General features: G+C 39.9%; 1 protein-coding gene and 1 pseudogene across 1 annotated transcript in view; one reads left to right on the top strand and one right to left on the bottom strand.

The window, feature by feature from the left end:
• Nucleotides 1-19,601, top strand: part of LOC129775578 (receptor-mediated endocytosis protein 6 homolog) — a 59,754-nt gene extending 40,153 nt beyond the window's left edge. Inside the window, exons 3-8 of the mRNA XM_055780459.1 lie at nucleotides 761-1,401; nucleotides 1,459-1,576; nucleotides 1,636-2,207; nucleotides 12,014-12,184; nucleotides 19,251-19,347; nucleotides 19,405-19,601. Of these exons, the coding sequence (XP_055636434.1) occupies nucleotides 761-1,401; nucleotides 1,459-1,576; nucleotides 1,636-2,207; nucleotides 12,014-12,184; nucleotides 19,251-19,347; nucleotides 19,405-19,545 (1,740 nt within the window). The 3' untranslated portion in view covers nucleotides 19,546-19,601. The remainder of the gene's footprint in view (nucleotides 1-760; nucleotides 1,402-1,458; nucleotides 1,577-1,635; nucleotides 2,208-12,013; nucleotides 12,185-19,250; nucleotides 19,348-19,404) is intronic.
• Nucleotides 12,933-13,005, bottom strand: LOC129780963 (U4 spliceosomal RNA; annotated as a pseudogene).
• Nucleotides 19,602-19,906: the final 305 nt, after the last annotated feature.

Raw genomic sequence — 19,906 nt, 5'->3', positions numbered from 1 at the left:
TATATATTTTGGATAAAAAAAAAGTCTTCCAGCTCGCCGGCGATGCGCCTGACTTTAGATTGATTAAGATTACTTGCGCATGAAGCGAACGAAGCACCAAAAATACTGAAATCGCGTTTTTATACCCTAATCTGTATTCAGTACATGGTAATCGGTATCCTAGCAATATCGTATATAGTTTACATCCTATTCTCATGCCTACCAAGTTTTTGTGCATAATTTTTATTTACAGTGGAACCTCGATTATCCGCGACAGCGAGTTCCATAGTAAATATTTAACCCTTCCCGGAATTTGTCAGTGAATGATAGGATAATTTACTTTTGCTTTGGTCATGGCTCTCACATTATCTGACCACTGGTGTACACGACCTTCTAGATGGATAGTTTAATGATATATGTATTGATGAAACATAGTTTTCATGCTAAAATAACTTTTTTTTCGTGTTTGGATCTCATTTTTAGTCCTTTATTGCGTTATCCGCGATTTTCGTTATTCGCGGTGAGCTAGCCAGACTATTCCGCGGATAATCGGGGTTCTACTGTACATAGAAATAGATCAAAAATATTTAGCCCTTTCCATATGTTAGTCTAGATAAATTTTCGGAAAACTAAGTATGCCAAGTTGCTTAATTAGGTAAGGTCTTCACGCCTAGAAAGTTTCATTGTGTTCTGAGAGGGTCATGCCAACATCTGGTCGAGTTGGCGCGAAATCCGTCTTTTATGTATTTTATAACACCGAATTGAGTAAAGTATTCTTCAGCCTCAAGATGATACATCGGCTCTGCCCAATTTAACTTCTCCATGTCTGATTAAAATGGCACAAAGCGCAAAAAAGGAGTCGTTCGTCAGTTTAGCCAATCCGGATAAAGGTTTTCTATCACAAAGCATTGACCGAGAAGAGAAAGGAAATAGAGTGGCCTGTTACAGTTTCGACACTCCAGCAGTTAAAGACTTTTTGCACCCTGAGAAGGTAACAGGAACTATTCCCAAAAGTATAAGTTTCGATTTATCAGCGGATAAAATCGATCGCAATGAATCGACGATTGTTTCTATACCTGGGACAAGCCGTAGCTCCAATGCTCTGAAGACTCACGGTGGTTTTTTCACAAAAATAAAGCTTGGTTTTAAGAACCGACGCAGCATCAATGGCAATAATAAACTTCGTTTTAGTTACACTAGTAATAATAGTTACGTTATCTCGATCAATGGTAATGACGCTTTCTCGACTGTGAACACGTATATTTCGAATGCGAACGATTCAGATATCATGCACGAGACAACTGAGGATATTTTGGCCAAATATCGACGAAAAACATCGTCATCGTCGGAAACGGTTGCTTCCGATTCTACGAGTAACAATTCCAGCTCGACCAATAGCAAAAATGCACACAGTTGTGGCAGGTAAATTTCCGAATAAATATATTTGGTATTCTCTCATGTTCTTTCAAATGTCTTTAGAAACCCATCTGAGCGAAACGATTTAGATTATTCCACAACATTTGCGGCACTGAAAAGAAAACTACGCCAAGTGCTGTCAACATCCGATATATATCCGAGTGATTTCGAACCTTGCGATGTAAAAGTTACCACTGTTTCTCGTTAGTAGGATAGTAAAATCAATGATTATAATTTCAGGATGGTCACGCCACGTCTCTCCTCATGTACCTCCGTATATTACAGTCACAAGCTCTCAGTAATCAAGCTCTACAACAGTTATCATGTACTTCCGAAATACTGCGTGTTATGCAAACCGTAAAAGCTGAGGCACAACAAAATTTACTAATGGATTTGCAGAACGATATTTACACCCGCCAAACGTACATTCAATATCTCATCAGTTGTCGCCAAACATTGCTCTCGTCAACCGATAACCTTAACTCCTTCACCAACAATCTTCAGCAAGAGAGTCGATTAATAGTATATCATATCATGATGATAGTTGCAAAACATTTCCTGGAGAAAAAAGAGAAGATGGTGCAGAAGTTCCACAGGGAGTTTGTTAAATTAACTGTAGTTGACGAAAAAATAGATATGCTGCATGAATTTTTAAAATCCTTAACTGATGATTTGAGGGCTGATACTGTGATAGACTACATGTCGGATTCGCAGTTTACCGAAGCACAAGATTGTATGGAATGCATTCTCTTGCAAAAACTCTATCAATCTGTAATGTTTCCAAACAATGATGGGGATATTTTTCGTGATCAGTAAGTATTAGAGACATTATTGAAAGTTTCTATTTTTTTCGCAAGAAATAACCTATAGCTTCTAAATATAAACCCCCTTATTCTACGCGGCGAGTGGCGTGAGATAGCAAAGTTCCTCGCTTCATTGTGGAGGCTACATTACTTTTCAACTTCTTTTTTGATACCCGAGTCGATAACATATGAGGACACGACTTCAAATCTCATCTAGTGACAAACTATAGTCACTCCATGCGTCTACGGGAATGCAGTGACTTGAGCCATCTCACCTCATTCGCCGCGCGAAATAAAGGGGAAAGTGTCGGAAAAAACATTAAGACCACTGCTCAAGCAAAAAAAAAAAAAAGAAAATGACAAAACTTTGAGAAAAAATAATCATTTCCAGTGCTTCAATCCATTTATAATCATTTATTTACATCGTTCGAAGAAATTTATAACATCTGTAGTTAAAGCAATAGTCATTCATTGAAAAACTGAACTAAAATGACGCGACAAAAATTAGGACCGGTTTTAAAATTCGTGTTAAAAAAATAAATACATGAAAATTCACACCGTGAAAAGCTTCTAGGGTTAGTACTTGGTCGTGTAACATTTGTTAAGACGCGTCCACATTATGATAAGAATCGAGAAATGCTTTGAATTGTATTATCTTTCTTCGAAGTTATACTCTTGTTTCTGCAACATCTGATACAATAATGCATAAATGCTGCAGTGCGTCTTAGTTTTTCGTATTTAGAAAAGCGAGCGAAATCAAAAATAACAGAAATCGCCTCGACGTGAGGACAATGAACCGCCCGTAGCTCTTCCGAAGTTTTTATATTTCTTTTCTGGGTTGGTCACAGACTCCTATCGTCATACAAGAACTCTGGACCATTGAACCAACGGGATGATGAATTTTAATCAGCATTAGTCCACGTTGTGGCCTCATCCACAACATTCTTCGAGGTTGGAACCTACCGCCATTCTGCTATGCTGAACTCACTGAGAATTTCTCCTATTCTGTACGCAACATACTGGCTGTAACGACAATGATCGGAACTGATCCATTAAAGCACGGTACTGGAATCGGTCCAAAAGTACCTTTTTGTTATGGTTGTGTTACTTCTTCGGAGTTCAACAGAAAATTGCACATCTCAAACCCTGCCATTGCATGGACTGTCTTCACCTCTTTCGATACCTGCAGTGCCTCTTCCACCGTGTAAAAACTGTCAAGGTATCAACTCTCTTTGATTCGTCCTCTGTCAGCTTATGGGCGTAGCCTTTTCGTTGATAGTCTGCGACTTGACTGCGAATGATGTTACACAGATCAACGTCAGCTGCTAGTCGACACTCCAAACAATATAGTCGACGCTCGGCCATTGGTCTGCTATCCGAAAATTCTACTTAATCATTCTGCCATAGTAATCCGGTTTCAAAACGACCAGTTGATGTACGCTTTGTTGTTTGCACGAGGATCTTTCAGGCACGTTGATCATCGTCGGACTCTATCATCGTTGTGGATGTTGTTCCACATTCATCTAAGGTGAAGACATTCTGCACTAATTGATGCCGGCTTTCGCTGGAATATTGTTTGCAGACGTGAACATGTTGTGCTCTGCTTATCGTACGGTTGTTGTTATTATTTCCATACACTAACCAGCCCAGTCTAGTTTTCGCTGCAACGGATGATCAATTCGTCCTTCTCTTACCTTCAGACTTGTGTTCAATGATGTATTGTTCAAACCGAGGTTTTGCATTGCAGTAGTTTTGCATCGGAATCCCTTTCAAATGTGCGTATGCATTTTGTCAAATTCGAGCGTTTGTGATGGTAGATCTAAATCTGCTACTGTACGGACATCCTTAAAGGAAACAGTTTACTACACCCACGCGCGCCGATTTTGAGCTGTATGAGCTTCGAATTCACTTCTGGTTACGTCACATTACCAGTCCATTATATACATAGTGGGACAATAGGACTAGAAAGTTATAGTTGACGAACCAACTCATCGTATATTAGCGTTAACTCAGATCCGTCGTCTAGGAACGCGAACGTATCTATCGAGGTTTTTTCTCCGTGAATAGTTACGGGTAATAATCGAAATAAAGTTGGATTTCCATGTTCTTTATGATTCGAAACTGTGCCAAAGGTGTTGGCTGGTACAACTGATTTGGAATTTACGTTCTATTTTTTTTTATAGTTTCGTGCTATGAAGTCGATATTCGCAGCCGTCAATCCCACAAACATTGGATTTGGAGGGGCGTCTACCCTGTGGATGTGGAGTAAGGCTACGTCGACACATGTGTTTTTCGTGAACTATTTTCCAGCGAGCATTAATGTCTTCTTCTTCTTGTATGGCGTTAACGTTCCCTGTGGAACTTTTGCCGTCTCAACATATGCATTAACTAGCGTCATTCATTAATACTTAGTTGAGATTTCTTAAGCCAAATAACACGCCTTCAATGTATTCCGAGGGGCAAGCTCTAGAATACGCGTGACCACAGTGCAAGTCTGAGGAAATTTCTTTGACGAAAAATCCTCCGGCCAGAACGGGAATCGAACCCGCACACCCGGCATGATAATGTGAGACGCTAACCACTCGGCCACGGGTGCACAACATTAACGTCTAACTTTCGGAATTCGGAACAATCTTTCGGTTTGTGTCCCGCTTTGTTGCATACTACACATTGCTTACGTTGACTTGAATCGTTGACGGAGGACATTGATGGCGTATTTGACTCAGCACTATCAAACGCATGTACGTTAACATGCACCTTCTTTTTATGTCCTTCTCATCTCGGCTCAGCTTTCTTATCCTGATGATTTATCCATGTGTCTGCACTTAGAGCTACCTCGCGATTCTTGTCATCGACACCAACTTCAAATGAAATGAATCGCATAGACGTTAAATCAGCATCCATTTTCACAAGCTTTCTAACCTCGATGGTTTCGTCACAGGGGATGCACTCACATGCCATGGCGAGAATGTCATCTTCCGTTGCACTTACAGCAATCCCATATTATACACCCAACATTTTGCGGTTCAGGAGGAACTGTAGGAACTGAGGCAAAAGTTGCCGGTAGTTTTTTTGTGCCACAAGACAAACTAGGCAAAACAGGCGAAATCAATCCAGCAGTATCGAATGTTCTTTGATTGGTCTTACGTTTTAGAGTAGACCAACTAGTAGGTGGAACAGTGACAACAGGCGTAGCCGGTGCAGTAACAGGTACAGAAGTTATCTTCGTGGTCAGAGCCTCAATTTGCTCTATGTTATATTCTAGCTCTGTTCTGACTTCCTCCAAAGCTGATCGATTAGTTTCGCTCAATTTATTGAAAGCCTCAGTTAATGCCGTAAATGCATCGCGAACGTGTTCAGAATTCATTATTCCAACACAACTGTTGCAAAACCAGAATAGCTTCAGGTGCTTATTTATGAAATCCATATTTGGGCGAGATAAGGAAACGCACTCTAAATGCGCAACTTTATCACAGAATCCTTGGCATTTTATAGACTCCAGGTTTTTACCGGTTCAGAGCACTGAAGGCAACCTGATTCCATTCTGAAGCATGTTCTCACTGCAGCGGGGCGTCAACGTGGTGTGAGCGGGGCGTGTTCACTTTTCGCCACGATATTTTAATTCACTCATATTGCACCGTGCCATGGGCGTGTCTTCGGCGTGTTTTATGAAAATTGTCAATGTGTGTTTTTGAATGAAAGAATGAAAATTGGTTTATTTTTAAATATTCCAACATTGTTGGACGTATCCGGCTAAAAACTAGGAGGGTGAAAAACATAAAAAATAAAAAAAAAACAAAAAGAATTAAATTATGTCACTACTACAAACAAACATTTGCAAGAGAGAAGCGGAAAAGTACAAATATCGCCGGCGTGAAGTGTTTTCGTTTGCACGCCAGCCACACGCCAAAACCACGCTCACGACAGGTCAGCCTGGTGTAAACACATCGGTAAGAACACACACGATTAATCGTAAGCGTCACACGCCCCGCCAAAGCCACGCTGACGCCCCGCTGCAGTGAGAACAAGGCCTAATGCAACTATCAGCCCGGTTAACTGAACCTAGGTAGTGCGGACTGAATCAAAAAGGCTGTCAAAAAAGATCCAATTGAAATGTCAAAAGAGATCCAACGAACAGGAGTGTTATTTTTCTTATGATAATCAACACTATAAAAGAGGTATTGTTGTCAAGGGCAAAAATAATTAAAATTATAAAATGACCGAACTACATTTTTCCGTCAATTGTTCAATTAACCATTGCATCTCTGAAAGAGCATCTAAGCCTTTCACTGAGAAACGCATTTTTAATGTCCCCTCTCTTTGACATAACGTTTTTTCCGAACGAAATAAAAACAAACGAAGTCAGAGTCACGTAAATGTTTACTCCTGCGATTTGAAAATATTCGATAAAAAGTGGAAGGAAGAGATGCCAGATGATTTTTAGAAAAAGTCTGTAAAAACATGTGAATGTCTGTTAAAAATGGGGAAAAGTCTGTAAAAGTTTGCAGATCTATAGAAATGTCTTTTAACGTTAATTTTCACATATTCATTAATACTTTGTACATCGCGCCAAACCAATATAGTGGTTCTCAGATCTTCGTCAAAAGTTGTAATTTTGTTCTTTATCGCAAAACATTAGACTCGTATTTTTTTAATTTTTCATTAGGGTGCCCATTTCCATTTTAGGGTGATCCAAAAAATCATTTTTTCCAATTTTTCCCAAAATGACTTTTTTCAAAAATTTATAACTTTCGAACCACTTAACCGATTTAGATGATCGACACATCAAATTGAAGCCAATGAGTTTTAATTGAGAAATATTGAACTTGTAGATAATATGGATCCTATTTTCGTAATTATTGATTGTAGTCGTTTTTTAATGTTTTCATGGTTTTGGAATAGGGGGCACCATATTTTTTTATATTTTTTCTTGAAAGCTTAGAATTTTTTTTCATAAAATATCTTGATATCAGATATGCTATTTTTTCGTTTTTGAAATATGATTTTTCAAAACTAATCGATGGTTCGAAAAACAATTTTCCCCATTTTTCCCATTACAAAAAGTCATAACTTTTGAACTATTGGACCGATTCATATCATCGGTATATTAAATTGAAGCTTACGAGTAATTTTTCTTTGAAAAAATATTCCTTCTGCGAAAAAATTGAATTTTTGCTTTTGTAATTATTGATTGAGTTAGTTTTTCATAGTTTTCTCGGTTAAAGATAGGAGCGCTATATTTTTTTATATTTTTTATGGAAAGCTGAGGATTATTTACCTAGCATATCTCGATATCAAAGATGCTATAATTATCGTTTTTAAGTTATAATTTTGTAAATTTAACATTTAACATATTCATATGTGACTAAACTAGACCTATGCTACTAGAATCCAATCTTCCCGCAAGTGTGATATTATTGGCTTGGCTTATTGGCTTCAATTTAATATATCGATCATCTAAATCGGTGTATTCAAATTAATCAAATGATATGATTTTTTGCAGAAAGTTATTTTTGGACAAAGGGGGAAAAATGATTTTTTGAACCACCAGTGAACTTTGAAAAATCATATCTAAAAAAACGAAAAAATAGCATCTCTGATATCGAGATATGTTATGTAAAAATTCCTCAGCTTTCAAGAAAAAATATAAAAAAATATAGCGCCAAAGTCATAAAAATGAAAAACGACTAAAATCAATAAATACTAAAATATAATTATTCTTTTCGCAAGTTAAATATTTTTTAATAAAAGGCTAGGTCATTAGTTTCAATTTTATATGTCGATCATCTAAATCGGTTCAGTGATTCAAAAGTTATTAATTTTCGTTTGTCATTTTTGGGAAAAAGTGGAAAAAATTGATTTTTCGGACCACTTAATAACTTATGTGTTGTAAGTGTGTTTAAATGTTTCAACGATCTACATATACATACATACACATACATACGCGTTGTTAATTTTTATAAAATTCATTATTTCTTCGTTGATATATTGGACATCCACCAAGGCTTGCGGTCTTGTCGTTGATGAAATTTATAAGAAAATGCAGTGTATACCATCCGCCATGCAAGGTTATACAAGTTTTAGATCACCACACGGCCATGAACCATGTCTGTGGTAACAATATCGAACAGTAACCCATATTTCGTCATAAGCAGACCCAAAAGCGAATGTAAATTGTTGAAAATAGAATGAAAATTTTTATTCGATGTTGTTCAAATACTTAGAAGACATAGTCCTGACCCTAACTTAACTATTTTCAATAAATCTCCTTGCATTTCAGCAAAACAATCTTATCTAGAACAGAAAATAATTATCAGAGACAATTTTCGTTCAAGATTTTTCCTTAACTGCATAGAATGCAATTTTTCATTAATTGTTTATAACCGTATGCTCTCTTTCGTCTGCAATGATGTCAGGGCAAAAGTACTTATGTGTATGAGTTCCAAACTTTATACACACCAGATGGGCCAACCAGAAAGACTGCCGGGCCGCTGGTTGAGTATCGCTGGTCTAACGTCATGTGTATTGATATAAACTAAATATAATAACTTTTCTGTATTAAAACTGTGGAAAAATGTCATATGGTGAGTCAAATATTTTTGATGTGATGGATAGAGCCTCTTATTTTTCAAAAACCTGTGAAATATTGTTATATCCAAAAAGTCTAAAACAAAAATAGAAAGTGTTTTACAGAAATGTCTGTAAATTTACAAACATATTTGTAAATCTGGCATCTCTGGTGGTCTGAGAATTTATTGCAAGAAATCGCTTGAAAACATGCATGAATTTGCTTGAAAATGAAGTAAATTGAGTCCGCACCACTTAGAACTGAACTATCGGTTATACAATTAACTCAACTGTTATGGTGTTATGGCGTTGAAACGTAAACAAAATTGACAATAAAAAACATGGACTATATCAACAGATAGAGTGACCAGAGGTATATTGAGTGTACTGACCTGTATTCTGAATTTCATAAACTGGTTCATATGGGCCTACCTCTTTACGATATAATTCACCAATTATTTTTTATTTGTTGGTGGGGGATGTGCAACTAAAAATGTTGTTGTTCCGCTCGAGGATGAACTTCCTTCCTCTGCTGTAAAATCCCGGACCGATGGAATGTCGTTGGTAGAAGTGGCAATAGCGATGGGTGATCCTTTGCCGAAGAACGAACTTGTGATTGGTAATAATTCTGCGTCGATGGAATCATCTGTGGTTTAGGCTGCTTCTGTTGAATCTGCCCTGTCGGGTGAAGTGGTGACTGCTGATGGATGATTCGGCATCGTCGGGCGAACTGGTGGCTGATGTTGAACTGAATCGGTGGAAGAACTGGTGACTTCCGTTGAACTAAATTCGATTGATTCAGCTGATGTGGTTCCTTCTGTTGTTCCGATGTTATCTGCACTGGTTGCTGTGATGAATCGAGACGTACTGCTTGATGCTGAGATTGTTGATTTTCGGCGTGTATGAGGGGCTTCGAAGAGACATTCGTTGTAGTGGGCACACTTTTAGCAAACGTCGGGTTAACAATCTGATTTACTGCGACGACCGCTTCCGAGGACGTATTTTGTTGTACTGCCACTGTTTTACTTTATTGGTGCCACTCCTGCGACTGCTGAAGTTTTTCTCACTTACGTCGTCATCTTTGAGACTATGCATAACTTGGTATTTTTTTGCCAGATATTCCTCTTCCACAGTTTCCTTTTCCTTCCTCATCATGTCTTAGAGTGCTTTCTCGTCTTCCAGCCGCTGAAGCTCTAAATTAACCCTATGCCGCCTTAGCACTTGACGAGGATAACCTGCTGCTGCGAAAAACATTAGGTGGAATCGAAACACGAGGGATACACCGCGTACAGATGAAACTGCTTCGCTGTATGGCTTCATCCACTCCTGCACACGAGTAGTGATACCATTTCTGGCATTTTTCATACTCTACCTTATCTTCTCTTGAATCCGGATCTGTACAGGCATTACAGTTCCGCGGAGATGCTTCGAGGTTATGTTTCGCCACATTCTTTGGAATTGCGCCCTTATTTTTTTCGAAGACATTCTCGTGTCTTTCTGACTGACACCTCGTGGTTACCTGATTATGATCGATGTACTCGAAGAATATAAAAATTCTTGAAGATTTGTTACTTCAAATCTGTCTTTCGGACCCTCGATAGCAAACACGTTATTTATTGTAATAGCTTCAAGCTGAAATTTGTTCACAATTAGTTTTAATCCGTTTACATATACAATTTTTAACCCACAATTTTTAATCCAATTCGTGTATAAATTCGGTTTTCTTTTAAATTATAACTTCATAAACTTTCGATTCCAATTGAATTTTAACTTGTCGTCCTTTGTCTTCGATTAGATAGTGTGAAATGCGTGATTCTGCGTGATCTTCCATATTCGATCTCAGTTGGCAAACTTTATTATCATCCCTGTAGCTACTGTCAGCAACACTCCTATAGGTTCTCTATTGGGTTCAGATCCGATAACTGCGCTGGTCATTCCATGGCGTCGACTTTGTTATTCTGGAATAACTTTTTGACAGTCTTGGAGGTGTGCTTTGGGTCATTATTCTGCATGAACTGCCCTTTCAAAGGCATCTACCACGTGTGGCAGCATTACATCCCATAGGATTTGAGCGTAGAGGTACCGATCCATGATTTTATCCAACCAGTACAGGTGGCCAACTCCGTACCAGGAGAAGCACCCCCATACCATAATGTTCCCTCATTCAAGTTTGAATGTCTTCGTGGTATGCTGTAGCATGTAGGCGCAGCTTATTGGGCGATGGACCCAAGTTTTTCCGTCCGAGCCGATGAGGCTTACCTTCGTCTCATCCGACCACCGTATATTTCGCATCTGCTCTTCCTTCTCAGGACTGATCCAATCGAAGTGGTCTTTCGCGAAGTTCAGCCGCGCCTTCAGATGCTTCGGCGTCAGCATCGGAACCTTCCGGGGGTTTCTACTGCTCAGCCCCTGCTTCACCAGTCGCCGCTGAACTGTCCGGGAATTCACGGGAACTTCTGAGAGGCTCACTTTATGGCAGAGTCATCTTTCGCGGTCGTTTTCCTTGTGAGTCCAGTCGTTTCGGATTTTTTTTGCAGTTGTTTTAGGAAGGCTTTGGTCGTCCCAAGTACTCTGCGATTTTGCGTTGGGCGCTGCATGCCTTGGGCATTTTGCGGATGACCATTCGCTGTGTTTCCTTGTAATTATGCGTGTGACCCATTTTTCGTTGACTGGAACAAGAATTCGAGAATAAAAACCTTATTTACTTCTTGTTTACATGATAAATACTTACCCGGATCCGAAAACTACAAAATACCACCGAGAAACAATCAATCGGTCAAAACAGCCGAAACGAGAAACTGGTCGTATATTTTGTCGCGTCATTTTAGTTGTTAAGTATGGTCAAAACGCATTTTTAATGAATGACTATTGTTTTAACTACAGCTGTTATAAATTTTTTCGAACAATTCAAATAAATTATTATAAATGGATTGATGTACTGGAATGGATTATTCCATCTCAAAGTTTTGTCACTTTATTTTTGCTTGAGCAGTGGTTTAAATGTTTTGTCCTACACTGTAACAAGAGGTTCATGTTTAGCTTTGTAGATTTCATAACATTTGAAAAGTTGCAGTCATATAGTATTTCCGTATAACACGATGTTGTTCAAAACTTTGCACCAAAAAAAATAATCAAATCCTACTTATGTGGAATCATTCCATCATATCGTATCATTTATTTTTAAAATCACAACATTAGTTAAATACACTTGAAGCTCGTACAATACAAGTATTTCATTTCAATTGCAGGGTACTATTTGATCACATCAAAAGACTGTCCAGATCAATCAGCCCATCTCACAAAATGTTGCGTATCTCCTCCGCATATCTTGGTGAGGCACCTTGGCCTTATGCACAACGACAACTGTCTTATATTTCAGCATACAAAACGCCCAATGAGAAAGTAGAGTGTGTATTCAAGTAAATATCTTTGTTTTCTACTCTATCCAACAATCTAAAGATTCACAGATCTAAACTTATTATTCGCAATATGAATATCGCTCGATTTGTTTTAAAGTCGCAAAAGAATTAAAAGTATTTAATTATAACGTATTCAATATGGAGAAACAAATTTTCGTCCCAAAATCGAAGCTGAGTCTGTTTTAAGAACCTGCATGATTGAATACAATCGCTAATACATACATTAGGAGAAGCAATAACCAAATTTTCATGTGAAGAACATGCAAGGGTCGTTCAAAAAATAAGTTTCAGTGCCTCAGAAATCGCGGGAAAATAAAGTTAGGACAAAAAACAAGATGATTTTCGTAATCTTGGTTTTATTTTCTATTTTTCTACATAATCGCCGTAACGTTCGAGGAATTTTTCATAGCGTGGCACGAGTTTTTCTTTTCCTAGCGCGAAGTGCATAGCGTCCAACTTTTTGATCGTACTTCAAAAAGTTGGACGCTACTGCGTCACGAACTTCTTCAGTGTTATCGAATCGGTGACCGCCGAACGCCTGTTTCATCACCGTACTATTGTGAAGTTTTGGATCGATTAAGAACAAAAGGTTAGGTTTATTGACGAAAGGAGTGTTCCTTATCCACGATGATGCGCGGTCCCATTATGCTCGCATAACTCAAGAACAATTGAAAAAACTACGGTTGGGTTATACCTATGATATAACCGCAAGGTTGACATAGGACTGCCGTTGGCTTAGTAATCATTTGTGTGTTTTCAATTAGCAATAATCGCACCCCGGATGTTCCTCATTGAGTACGATATCACCGCTGCGCAGAGCTATTTTTTATATGTATTGATTGAATTATTGATTAAACTAGTGAATGAATGAAACAATTTACGAATTCAACTGCAAACAATTCCCAGTTTAGGTAAATTCATGCATTATGGTAGTGGTTATCGCAGCAAATAGTTATCAACATTTTGCCTAATCATCAAACGGTGTGCGTAGAAGTTCAGTGAGCTGGCAACATGAAGGGATATGTAGCCTTGAATAACCGAGCCGAGAACCGATTTCCCCAGGCTCCATGGTTTTGAAGTCTGTATTGAGAAAACGTTCCAATTTGCAAAAGCGCAAACGAGTTCAAAAGTACCCGCTGCTTGCATCTATTTTGCAATGCCAGTTTCCCCAGGCTCCATGGTTTTGAAGTCTGTGTTAGGAAAACATTCCAATTTGCAAAAGCGCGAACGAGTAAAAAAGTACCCGCTGATTGCATCTGATTTGCAATGCCAGTTTCTCAAGGCTCCATGGTTTTGAAGTCTGTGTTAGAGAAACATTCCGATTTGCAAAAGCGCAAACGAGTACAAAAGTATCCGCGGCTTGTATCTATTTTGCAATGTCGATTTCCCCTGGCTCCATGGTTTTGAAATCCGTGTTAGGGAAACATCCATTTATTTCAGCGATGGTAGCTTAATCGTTGCGCAATCATAACTGAGAGGATTTCCGAGCGACACTCGCTCTTATATCGATTGGTGTGTTTTCAATAACCTGTTTTGAAAGCAATTTTAAGGCTATTTAAACAAGTTTTTGGATCAAAAAGTAACAAGCATAGAACGCGTAGACATTTTATCTTTCGAATGAAGTGTTTATCATACCTTTCGTCCAGTTGTTAACGTTCAAAATCTCTCAAAAACTTTCAACTTACACCCCAGTATAGAAATGAAAGACGTAGTCCTACGACGGAAATTCAAATGGAATGTGTTCGAGCATCCTCCTTACTCCTCAGATCTCGCCCCTAGCGACTATCACTTATTCCCGGTAATGAAACAGGCGTTCGGCGGTCAACGATTCGATAACACTGAAGAAATTCGTGACCCAGTTACATCGTACTTCAAAAAGTTGGACGCTACGCACTTTGCGCTTGGAACAGAAAAACTCGTGCTATACTATGAAAAATGTTACGGCGATTATGTAGTAAAATAGAAAATAAAACGTAGATTATGAAAATCTCCTTGTTTTTTGTCCTAACTTTATTTTTCTGTGATTTCTGAGGCACTGAAACTTATTTTTTGAACGACCCTCGTATTTTATTCGGTTTATAACGGCCGGTCACAATGAAAATTCGATTGTTGGTTATTTCATAGCACTTCACGGATATCATAAACGTCAGAACCTACCGTGGTGCTAACATCGATTCAGATCACTACCTGGTGATGGTCAAAATGCGTTCCAAACTGTCAGTCGTCAATAACATAAGACATCAGCGCTGACCACGGTACCACCTATGACGATTGCAGGAGCCGAACGTTGCTGCAACATACTTGCAGCGTATTGAAACTGCGTTACCGGGGGTAGGTGAACTGGATGCTGCTCTCCTCGATGTATGCTGGAATACTTTGAAAGCAGCAATTAGCAACACAGTAGAGAGCGACTCGACAAAACGTGGAACGATACAGATTGAAGCGAAGGCAGCAAACCCGAAAATCCCGAAAGAGATGCTTTCGGGAAAAAACGCGCCACCTGGAAGAGAAAGAGTGTGAGGAGATGGAGCTGCTTTATCGTTCTAGAGAAACGCGGAAGTTCTTCAAGAAACTAAACGCCTCGCAAAACGACTTTGTGCTGCGGGCCGAAATGTGCAGGAATAAGGAAGGAGACATCTTGACGACCGAACGCGAGGTTATCTAAAGGTGGAGTACATACGATGAATACCTGAACAGCGCGCAGACAGACGAACACGACTTTGCTCGAAAGCTGACATGACTGATTCAAGCAACGATGAACGGTGTGTGGATCTCAGGTGCTCTGTTGGAATCGTTTGAGACACACAGGGGACTTCGACAAGTCGTTAGACTTTCCTGTCTGTTCTTCAACGTGGCGCTGGAAGGTGTTATGTGGAGAACGGGCTTCAACATATGAGGCACGATGTTCAACAAGTTTAGTCAGCTTATCTGCTTCGTCGACGACGTGGACGTGGACGTTATACCCGACTGAAACACGAAGCAGGGCTGATTAGGCTTGTGATAAATGCTCGAAGTGGTAGTGGAATTGGTCTACCTTGGCTCATTGATAATAACCGATAACAACAACAGCCGTGAAATTCGAAGACACATAGTCAACGGAAGTCTCGCCTAATATGGGCTCCGCAAATTCTTAAGGTCCGTCAAACTCCGACACCGTACGGAGTGTACCATGTACAAATCCCTGATTCAACCAGTTGTTCTCAAGATTACCGGACAACAGCCCTGCAAAGTTTGGTAAACGACTGGACTAAGCGTGCCATCGGTACTTCGCGTACCTGTAGGCATAAAATAGACCCCATTCGTGGTCCTTAGCTTCTTGTCTCGTAACTCCTATCCCTCCCTCCCCGCGATGCCGGCTGGGGTACGAGTTACCATAGTGAAGATCGGGTCCCCGGTGGGATCTTGGTCGTATGCTGCCAGGGAAGAGAGCCTACGAACTCCAACCCCGTAACTTCGGAGTAGTAGCGCTGCAGGAACTTTGCTGGACAGGACAGGAGGTATGGAAAAGGGGGCATCGTGCGGCTACATTCTACCAGAGTTGTGGTACAACCAACGAGCTTGGAACTGGCTTTGGAGTGCTGGGTACGACGCGCCAACGCGTAATCGGCTAGCTGCCGATCAACGCAAGGATATGTAGACTGAGGATCAAGGGCTGTTTCTTCAACTGCAGTATCATCAACGTGTATTGCCCACGCGAAGGGAGACCCGACGACGAAAAAGAATTGTTCTACGCGCAGCTGGAGCAAGTGTATGACAGCTACCCACAGAGGGACTTGAAAATTGTCATCGGAGATATGACGTGAAACGATAGACAGGCGAGGAACAGGAAAATCTCGATCCTCCGCAAGAAAAAGCGCCAGCAGGAAGACAGGGATCGCAAAGCAATGAAACATCTGTACCACGCAAACGACGCACGGAAGTTTTACGAGAAGTTTAACCGCTCGCGCAAAGGCTGTGTGCCACCAGCCGATATTTGTCAAGATATGGAGGATAATCTTCTCACTAATGAGTGTGAGGTGGTTGAAGGTGGAAGCAATACTACGACGAACATCTTAACGGCGATGCAGCAGTGAATGGAAGCAGTACGACGATAAATCTAGGAGCACGTAGTCGATGACACCGTTTTCCGGCCCCTGATCTCCAAGAAGTAGCAGAAGAGTTTGGACGATTGAAAAACAATGAAGCCGCTGGTATCGACAATCTACCGAGTGAGCTACTAAAATAAGGTGGTGGAACACTAGCTAGAGGTCTGCATTGGGTAATCGTCAAGATTTGAGAGGATGAGCGCTCACCGAAGGATTGGATGGAAGGGATCGTGTGTCCAATCTACATAAAGGGCGACAAGCTGGATTGCTGTAATTACCGCGCGATCACCACGGATCAGATTTTCGTGATACGATAGGTTCTCGCGACAGAAATGTTGCGAGTTGAACGTAGCCACACATCACCTTTTCATCGACTTCAACTCAGCTTATGATACAATCGATCGGACAAGCTATGGCAAATTATGTACGAACAAGGTTTTCCGGATAAATTGATACGATTAATCAAGGCGACGGTGGACCGAATGATGTATGTGGTTCGAGTATCGGGGATCCTCTCGAGTCCCTTCGAATCTCGGAGAGGGCTGCGGCAAGATGATGAGCTTTACTGTTGCTGTTCAATATCGCTTTAGAAGGTGTGATCAGAAGAGCGGGGATAGACACGAGAAGTACGATTTTCCGAAAGTCACTCCAACTTTACGGCTTCGCAGACGACATTGACATTGTGATAGGAAACTTTGAGACGATGAAGGAGACTTACATCAGACTGAAGACTGAGACCAGTAAAGTTTGACTTGCCATCAACCGCCGATAATGACACCATGGTTGCCATGGTGACCGCCGATAATGACACCAGCAGAAAGATACAAAGACGCATTATGGTAGGAAATTGCGCTTGCGTTGGACTTCGGATGACACTACGGTCGAGTAAAATTCGTTGCACCAGCTGCTTGGAGAACCACCCATCGTTTATACCGCGAAAATCGGCCGATTGCATAAGGCTAGGCACGTCGTAAGAATGTCGGACGACAGCCTAGTGAAAATAGTCCTCGACAACGACCCGATAGGAACGAGGAGAAGATCGACCAAGTGGAAGCCGACTTGCGGATCCTACGCAGACTACATGGCTGGCGATGAACAGTTATGGACCGAAGTGAATGGAGACGACTTTTGTGAACAGCACAGGTCACTGGGGCATTTTGCTGATTAAATAAGTAAGTAAGCCCTGCAAAGATGATGGGCCGGATTCTCGAATACACTTCGAATACACTTCACGGTGGAAACGGAATGAAACGTATCCGCGATAACAACGGCACGGTGTCGACATCTGGATACGAGATTAGTTTCCCATTAAACTTATCATTATAATATCAAATTATCTTCAGATGAAATTTTTGTATGAGATTATTATATCACATGAATAAAACAAAGTTTTCCACTCACATTGAATACCAGTTTGATACGAAGAAGTTAATTTTCATTAAAGAATTTTTATTTGAAAAGTGCTCATTCTGCCTGAAAACTCATTATTATCTTCGACACTTCACTAACTCCTAAAATGTAGTTCAATGGCGTGCCGTTTATTTCGGCCCTGATTTTCTAATACACTTCAAGGTGGAAACGGTGGAATTTGATATTATAATGATAAGTTTAGTGGGAAACCAATCTCGTATCCAGATGTCGACACCGTACCGTTGTCATCGCGAATACGTTTCATTCCGGCCCTGATTATCAAATACACTTCACGGTGGAAACGAAATAAACGGCACGCCATTGAACTACGTTTTACGAATTAGTGAAGTGTCGAAGATAATGATGAGTTTTCAGGCAGAATGAGCACTTTTCAAATAAAAAAACATTAATGAAAATTAACTTCTTAGTATCAAACTGGTATTCAATGTGAGTGGAAAACTTTTTTTTCTTCATGTAGTATAATAATCTCATACAAAAATTTCATTTAATATTATAATGATAAGTTTAGTGGGAAACTTATCTCGCATCCAGATGTCGACACAGTACCGTTGTCATCGCGATTACGTTTCATTCCGTTTCCACCGTGAAGTGTATTCGTAGTGTATTCGAGAATCAGGCCCTCCGTTTCCACCGTGAAGTGTATTCGAGAATCAGGCCCGATGTTCGCATCGAATCCGGTGGGAACAAGAATAGGAGGAGCCCAGCGAGCGAGGGGGTCAGACCAGATGGAGCAGGGCATGACAAAAATCGAGGCGGTCGGGAGTTGCAGAAATGCAGCTATGGAGCGAGTTAATTGGCAGAACACTGGTGTGAATAAGATCCTGGTCCTGATTCTCGAATACACTACGAATACACTTCACGGTGGAAACGGAATGAAACGTATTCACGATGACAACGGTACGGTGTCGACATCTGGATGCGAGATTAGTGTCCCACTAAATTTATCATTATAATATCAAATTATCTTCAAATGACATTTTTGTATGAGATTATTATATCACATGAAGAAAACAAAGTTTTCCACTCACATTGAATACCAGTTTGATACGAAGAAGTTAATTTTCATTAATGATTTTTTATTTGAAAATGCTCATTCTGCCTGAAAACTCATTATTATCTTCGACACTTCACTAACTCGTAAAACGTAGTTCAATGGCGTGCCGTTTGTTTCGTTTCCACCGTGAAGTGTATTCGAGAATCAGGCCCCCTATCTCTGCATGTGATGTAGCATCTGCGGGGATTCCTCTTACCAATACCATTGCCTTCGCGCCTTCGCGTATTCAGTAATACGAGTTGTTAAAACAGTTTGACTCAGCCAAGATTAGGTACGGGGATTTGTTTCTACACATTGAACTCGTCGACATCTGTTTCGTAGACGAATTCGCAGGAGAAGCCTTATTCAGAATATCATCGACCCCGTTCGATGTGGATCATTTTTTTTTCAAAATTCTTTACTGAGCAAACAGATCATTCAATTCATCAACAATTGTATGAAATTTTGTATGTAAACTTCTTAATGTATACATTGTTTATTAACATTTTTCTGAAAGGTGCATGAAAAGTTTGATTAGCCTTCTATCCATGGGATCTGATCGATCTATTACGGCTGATGACATGACCCCAGTGTTCATCTATGTACTTATACAGGTAAATAATTACCATTTTGTTTGTAAAATATCACACATAGAATTTTGTTTTTAATAGGTCAATCCTCCCAATTTATTATCTACAATCGAATATGTCAACAGTTTTTTTGGAGATAAGTTGGCTGGAGAGAGAGCGTACTGGTGGACTCAATTCTGCTCAGCTGTCACATTCATTAAGACAATGGACTATTGTGAATAAATAATACATAGTTGTAATATGTACTGTTATGCAATAATACAGAAAGTTTAATATTATATGCTGCATTAGTTTCAATTTTTGTCTCACATACAGGGTTTTCCAACTTCAAATTCCGAAAGTAAATTGAAATAAAACACACTTAGAATTCGAATTTCGATGAAACTATTATTTCAAATTAAAGTTTGGTTTATGCCATTATGTGTGAAATACAACATCATTCAAATGTCCACCTAGGGCTTCCTCGCACACCTTGATCCGGAATAGGTAATTTTCGATGACTTTTCGGCACATATGGGGCGGTATCTCGGTCATAACTTCACGAATGTTGTCTTTCAAATGTTCAAAAGTTGGCGGAGAGTTG

The sequence above is a fragment of the Toxorhynchites rutilus genome, chromosome 3 (genome assembly GCF_029784135.1).
Source record: "Toxorhynchites rutilus septentrionalis strain SRP chromosome 3, ASM2978413v1, whole genome shotgun sequence".
Lineage (NCBI taxonomy): Eukaryota > Metazoa > Arthropoda > Insecta > Diptera > Culicidae > Toxorhynchites > Toxorhynchites rutilus.
Note: the sequence above shows the minus strand (reverse complement) of the source record. Positions and strands in the feature narration are given on the sequence as shown.